The 7,153-nt window shown below is 64.6% G+C and overlaps 1 protein-coding gene across 1 annotated transcript; it reads left to right on the forward strand.

Annotated features, from left to right (window-relative positions):
* Positions 1–4,930: 4,930 nt before the first annotated feature.
* LOC125430501 (basic proline-rich protein-like) lies at positions 4,931–6,433 on the forward strand (the record flags this gene model as incomplete). Its single annotated transcript, XM_048492435.1, has 1 exon — positions 4,931–6,433. A coding segment is annotated over one exon (1,503 nt), but the record flags the coding sequence as incomplete, so codon positions are not given.
* Between the last annotated feature and the right edge of the window lie 720 nt (positions 6,434–7,153).

Below are 7,153 nucleotides of genomic sequence, written 5' to 3' on the forward strand. Positions count from 1 at the left end.
AGCCGTGCATGTGCAACATGCAAAATGAAGAAAAAGAAAAAGGGGCTTCCTTGCTACAGCAGGGCAATGACAGGCAGATTCTCCCTGACTGTGGAAGGTGCGGTGGAAGGGAGGGAAATAAAGCATCTCCCACCTGGCCATTCACATGGGCCATTCAGGATTTTGCAAAAGGATTGCTGGTTTAGTGATTTTCGAAAATCCCGGGTTGAGTGAAATAAAACAGGGCAGGCTCGTTTTGGGGATGGGACCTGTGCAAAGCCCCCCCCCCCGGGTTTGTATTGCATCCTACACCTGTTATATTTGCCCTTTGCGGAGTTCACCATAACTTTTTTGCAAAGGTGTCATCAAACTTTTAAGGCTACCTTCCTTTTGGGTGACTAGTGAACACATTGCCAATAAGGCAATCTTTTTAACACACTAGCTGTAGAAGTCATCCCCGCAGGGTCGTCGCTAAGGAATAGGCGAGACGCGGAGGAGGTTTCATCTGGTGGAGAGCGTCAGCAACAGGAAGCGCGGGATTTCGTGATCCTGACAACTCTTCCGTGTGCTGGTCTCTGCAGCACGGCTTTTATTATGATTCTATCGGGCGTGTAGAAGGGAGGCGAACGGAGGGAGTTCCGGGAGAGCGGGGAGAGGTTGGGGAGATCATCATGTGATGCATGAGTCTCACACAATGCCACGTCTTGAGGAGAGGAGCCGTAAGCCGTCTGAAAGTTTCCTAATCCTCACCTGGGGCAAGACCATTGTCCCTCATACCCGGTGACTGAGCCAGACAGTTCATGAAATCCATTGATGACTCATAGGGGGATGAGGAGTGCCAGGGAGTGCTTGGTGCGACCAGAAGGCAGTAGGAGCTGCAGGTGTTCCAGCGGCCTTTCGACCACGGTGCTGCTGCCAGTCATGCGGTGCATTACTACATCTCCTCCTTTTTTACGATTTTGCAGAAGGCTGAGGCCGAAATGCTGAGGATGCGATTTAGAGGGACGCTTTGTCCCCTCCGCTGTTTGGTCGAGTTGGCAGAGCACAACATGCAACATTAGAACTTGGTTAGCGGGGCAGGGGAAAGTCGAGGGGCTACTTACTACGTTACAGGCAATATTAGATACACATTGAACAAAACAAGACCCGGTGATGAGGCATACAATCAAACCAATGCAGAAGAGCTGCAATGCGATAGCACTCAACCATCCTCCCGGCAATAGCCAATCCCAGAAGGGCTGACCACCAATGGAGACTAATACATCGTGAAATTTCAGATTGGATACAACTTCTTGCAACTCGCGCTTTTCATATGAATCAACTGGGAATTATCAGAGAGATTAAAGCAACACATGTATGTACATTCTCACAACCCTGTTGATGCAATAACAACAAATAATCAATGGCGGTACGATTATCCTAAAATCGCTAAACGTGAAGTTCCTGCTGCTTTCGGAGGCCAGGGCATCCAGAGCAATGGAAGTGGAGTTGATGGACTTCGGGGGCACAGGCCAGCCGGCCAATAGTCTTGGTGTTACAGGAAACAAGTCCGGGGACTCCCACAAGGGAAGTTGTGAGGGAAACACACTCCGCCTTGGCTAGAACGCCGCGGCGTCGCTCCGGCAAGGAAATTCACCGGAAAAGGCGGAGCTGGCGGCTGTGCTTGGGCTTCGGGGGGTGAAGCCTGAGGCAGAGCGATGGTGAGGCGGTAGCAGAAGAGTTCCAGCGAACCTTACGAAGTGATACGCTTGGCAACAACAAATAACATAACTACTAAAAGTAAGGCATGCAATAACTTCAGCAATAGTTGGTTTACAGTAAGCAATAAGAAACATGGCTAAAGCGATACATAGGCTGGATGATGTATGCGGAAGGAAGGCAACCCTTGGATTTTGCATAATTGTCCAATGCATGGCTCTTGCTGTTTGACTACCAAAGCTACAGAGCTGATGGCGTTAGAGTCCATAGATTTCTCAAAGGCGTAGGGAGAGCTACTGATAGTCTTTAGCATTGCAGGTTCAGTGATTCTCACGAGCAAGGTTGTGAGAGAAAGGCGTGTTCCAACAATATTCAAGCTGACTGAAAACAGCGGAAAGTTCCAAGGGTTAATCTATCAGGAATGTTCCTGGCTGCAATTCCAAGTTTCAGCCAGAGGCTGACAGAGAGGGAGGAGAGAATGGCGACTGTGGATGAGGGGCAGCGACACACAGTATCAAACTCTGAGCCATAGCTGGCCCAGGCTGCCGTTCCCCCCCGGGGGGGGCGCGAGGGTTGCGATCTCCGTGGAAGAATGGGTGTACTGGTTCCAGAGAGGTCCCTCCCATCTTGACCCAGGCTGGGGTGTCCGGTCTCTCTCTCAGCAGAAGAGGCGGGTCCGGATCCTCCAGGGAGGCCCCGCTCCATCTCGGGGATGGGGCTGGCCTGGCCTGGCGAGCTGGACTCCTGTATGGAAGAGAAAAGACAAGCAACGCTTTTCCCCCAGGGGTTTTGCGTGCTGGCTGAGTTAGTCCTTATAGATGACGATGGAAAGCCCGAGCCCTGAGTGGGGGGGGGGCGGGCAATTTTTTGATAGATAGAGAATAGAGAAGAGTACTTTGGATATGGTCTGCTGGATGAGACCTTGATTGGGTCGATAGGGGGGGGGGAACTACTCCCCTTTCTTTCGTTTGTTTTGGCCAAGTTTTCCTTAGGTGCAGTTGGCCCATTTCGACAACGATCACCTGCAACATTCAAGGCGTTAGGAGACACAAGGCAGAGAATTGCCCGAAGGCTTAGGAGAAGGGGGAGAGGTCCTGCACTTGAGTCCGGGTGTTTGTTTGTAAAACAATCCCATTCACCGTCTAAGGTGTGGGTTTTTTGCAAAGCAACTTAAACAATTCACAATTATAGTCATATCGTAATATAGCAATCCATAGGAAAGATTTAGAGAAAGATGCAAAGAAAACAGTTCCTGGGCTTGAGTTTTGATCAAACGAGCAACTGGAAACCTTTTTCAAATCCTAGGTCTGGAGGTGGTGAGGCGGCCCATTTGAGAGAATGCAAGGAGCTTCCCGAGGTGGAGCCTAGAGGCAGAGACGATGAGTGAGGTGACAGCAGAGAGTTCCAGCAGGCGGATGCAACAACAACAAATAACATAACTACTAAAATTAAAGCATGCAATAACTTGCATGATCAGCTGGAACACAGTACTCAATAATTTCCTTTGGAGGTCGGCTCCAAAGGGCATCATGTAGATGGAAACAATAAGCATAGCTAAACAATACAAAGGCTAGGTGATGAAGAGGAAAAAGGGGGGCAGCCCATTGAAACATAATTGTCCAATGCACGGCTCTTGCTGTTTGTACCAGAGCCTTTAGAAGCTGATGGTGGTAGAGGTCCATGGATTTCTCAAGAGCATTAGAGAGCTACTGATAGTCATTGCAAGTTCAGTGACTCTCCACGAGCAAGGCTGCGAGAGAAGGCATGTTCCGATAACAATCAGGTGGCTGGAAACAGCCCGGAGGGATTCCAAAGGTTAACCTATCAGGAATGTTCCTGGCTGCAACTTGAAACTCCAGCCAGGGGCTGACAGAGAGGGAGAGAGAATGGCTGACTGTAGATGAGGAACAGCGACACACAGCATCAACACCTCTGAGTCATAGCTGGCCCAGGCAGAAGGACGAAGCGTTGGCCCGGCAGTGGTGCTCCCAGATGTTGGTTTGGTCAAAGCTCATCAGGGGGTGGCCGGCTACCACCTGACGGGAGGAGGCAACAGAGCAGGCAGAGAATGGTGACTGCCGAGTTGGCGGTGATGATCGCAAAGATGGCAGCACAGAGACCCTCGGGTGTCTCGGGACCAGCCTTGCTGGCGCCCAGCAGCTCTCGAGCTTGGCTGGTGGTTGCCTTGACATCCCCACAGGTCATCCGGGTCTTTGGACCCGTCCGGGCGTCGGCGTCGGCGTCTCCCGTTAAGGGCTTGTGGTAGGCGGGATCCTCCAGAGAGATCTGTTCCATCTCCGGGATAGGGGTTGGTTTTCCTCCTGGCGCCATTCCATGAGCTGGCCAGTCGCGGCGAGTCCCGGAATCCACAGGAGACCTGTAGGAAGAAGGACTAAAACACACCCCCTTCCGGAGGTTGCCTGGGAGGGGGCCGAGGTCCCGCCAGGCTCGGTTCTAGAGCCGGATGGCCCGGAGGTCAAGATCGAGTTTTTGTTTGAGAGTTAGAGTTTAATATAAGAAGGCTTATTTTGCAGCCTGCGTGAAGGTTACTTTTAATGCAATCTACTGGGAGGCGCTTCTACTCCTCTTTCTTTAAATTGTTTTGACAGGAAGGGCAGAGGGTAAAGAAGCGATCCTGATGGAAACTGGCTTCAAGGCGTCATCAGGAGTGCGCGTCAAAGCGAGGGTCCGAGCCTCTCAGGAGGAGAGGGCTAGCCGGACCCTGAGGGAATTTAATGGGTGTACATGCTTAATTTGCAACACAAAAGAGAACTTGGATGCGCTTTTGGGTGATGGATGCATCAGGGGAGACAAAGCAATTAGAAGCGATTAGAGGTAAATTTCACACACAAAGGGGGAGGGGGTCTTTCTTTGCAGGGAAAATGTGCCTGCGTGACCTTGGTGGTTAACGCCGAGAGGCTGGAATGGTGCTGAATTTATGTCCAATTATCTTGGGGAGGAGCCAGTCAGCCAATTGGCCCTCATGCCTTGCTGGTTGAAAAATAGAAGGAAGGGAAGGAGGGAGGGGGAACGAGCTCCTGGGTGGATTTTGGGGAGTGAATTCAGGAGACAATACAAAGGGTATGCATGAAAGAAAGAAAAAGGGGGGGGGAAAGGTTTTGGAACTTTACGCTTCCCCTCCTATGAGGAGACCTTGGGCGGTTTGAACTTCGCTTCCTACCTTCTGTGCGGAGGCTGTGGAGGTAGGAGTGGCTGAGAGAGCCCCCAGGCCACCCCCCCCCCCCCCCACCCCCCCCCCCCCCCACCCCCCCCCCCCCCCACCCCCCCCCCCCCCCACCCCCCCCCCCCCCCACCCCCCCCCCCCCCCACCCCCCCCCCCCCCCACCCCCCCCCCCCCCCACCCCCCCCCCCCCCCACCCCCCCCCCCCCCCACCCCCCCCCCCCCCCACCCCCCCCCCCCCCCACCCCCCCCCCCCCCCACCCCCCCCCCCCCCCACCCCCCCCCCCCCCCACCCCCCCCCCCCCCCACCCCCCCCCCCCCCCACCCCCCCCCCCCCCCACCCCCCCCCCCCCCCACCCCCCCCCCCCCCCACCCCCCCCCCCCCCCACCCCCCCCCCCCCCCACCCCCCCCCCCCCCCACCCCCCCCCCCCCCCACCCCCCCCCCCCCCCACCCCCCCCCCCCCCCACCCCCCCCCCCCCCCACCCCCCCCCCCCCCCACCCCCCCCCCCCCCCACCCCCCCCCCCCCCCACCCCCCCCCCCCCCCACCCCCCCCCCCCCCCACCCCCCCCCCCCCCCACCCCCCCCCCCCCCCACCCCCCCCCCCCCCCACCCCCCCCCCCCCCCACCCCCCCCCCCCCCCACCCCCCCCCCCCCCCACCCCCCCCCCCCCCCACCCCCCCCCCCCCCCACCCCCCCCCCCCCCCACCCCCCCCCCCCCCCACCCCCCCCCCCCCCCACCCCCCCCCCCCCCCACCCCCCCCCCCCCCCACCCCCCCCCCCCCCCACCCCCCCCCCCCCCCACCCCCCCCCCCCCCCACCCCCCCCCCCCCCCACCCCCCCCCCCCCCCACCCCCCCCCCCCCCCACCCCCCCCCCCCCCCACCCCCCCCCCCCCCCACCCCCCCCCCCCCCCACCCCCCCCCCCCCCCACCCCCCCCCCCCCCCACCCCCCCCCCCCCCCACCCCCCCCCCCCCCCACCCCCCCCCCCCCCCACCCCCCCCCCCCCCCACCCCCCCCCCCCCCCACCCCCCCCCCCCCCCACCCCCCCCCCCCCCCACCCCCCCCCCCCCCCACCCCCCCCCCCCCCCACCCCCCCCCCCCCCCACCCCCCCCCCCCCCCACCCCCCCCCCCCCCCACCCCCCCCCCCCCCCACCCCCCCCCCCCCCCACCCCCCCCCCCCCCCACCCCCCCCCCCCCCCACCCCCCCCCCCCCCCACCCCCCCCCCCCCCCACCCCCCCCCCCCCCCACCCCCCCCCCCCCCCACCCCCCCCCCCCCCCACCCCCCCCCCCCCCCACCCCCCCCCCCCCCCACCCCCCCCCCCCCCCACCCCCCCCCCCCCCCACCCCCCCCCCCCCCCACCCCCCCCCCCCCCCACCCCCCCCCCCCCCCACCCCCCCCCCCCCCCACCCCCCCCCCCCCCCACCCCCCCCCCCCCCCACCCCCCCCCCCCCCCACCCCCCCCCCCCCCCACCCCCCCCCCCCCCCACCCCCCCCCCCCCCCACCCCCCCCCCCCCCCACCCCCCCCCCCCCCCACCCCCCCCCCCCCCCACCCCCCCCCCCCCCCACCCCCCCCCCCCCCCACCCCCCCCCCCCCCCACCCCCCCCCCCCCCCACCCCCCCCCCCCCCCACCCCCCCCCCCCCCCACCCCCCCCCCCCCCCACCCCCCCCCCCCCCCACCCCCCCCCCCCCCCACCCCCCCCCCCCCCCACCCCCCCCCCCCCCCACCCCCCCCCCCCCCCACCCCCCCCCCCCCCCACCCCCCCCCCCCCCCACCCCCCCCCCCCCCCACCCCCCCCCCCCCCCACCCCCCCCCCCCCCCACCCCCCCCCCCCCCCACCCCCCCCCCCCCCCACCCCCCCCCCCCCCCACCCCCCCCCCCCCCCACCCCCCCCCCCCCCCACCCCCCCCCCCCCCCACCCCCCCCCCCCCCCACCCCCCCCCCCCCCCACCCCCCCCCCCCCCCACCCCCCCCCCCCCCCACCCCCCCCCCCCCCCACCCCCCCCCCCCCCCACCCCCCCCCCCCCCCACCCCCCCCCCCCCCCACCCCCCCCCCCCCCCACCCCCCCCCCCCCCCACCCCCCCCCCCCCCCACCCCCCCCCCCCCCCACCCCCCCCCCCCCCCACCCCCCCCCCCCCCCACCCCCCCCCCCCCCCACCCCCCCCCCCCCCCACCCCCCCCCCCCCCCACCCCCCCCCCCCCCCACCCCCCCCCCCCCCCACCCCCCCCCCCCCCCACCCCCCCCCCCCCCCACCCCCCCCCCCCCCCACCCCCCCCCCCCCCCACCC

Source organism: Sphaerodactylus townsendi, linkage group LG04 (assembly GCF_021028975.2).
Source record: "Sphaerodactylus townsendi isolate TG3544 linkage group LG04, MPM_Stown_v2.3, whole genome shotgun sequence".
Lineage (NCBI taxonomy): Eukaryota > Metazoa > Chordata > Lepidosauria > Squamata > Sphaerodactylidae > Sphaerodactylus > Sphaerodactylus townsendi.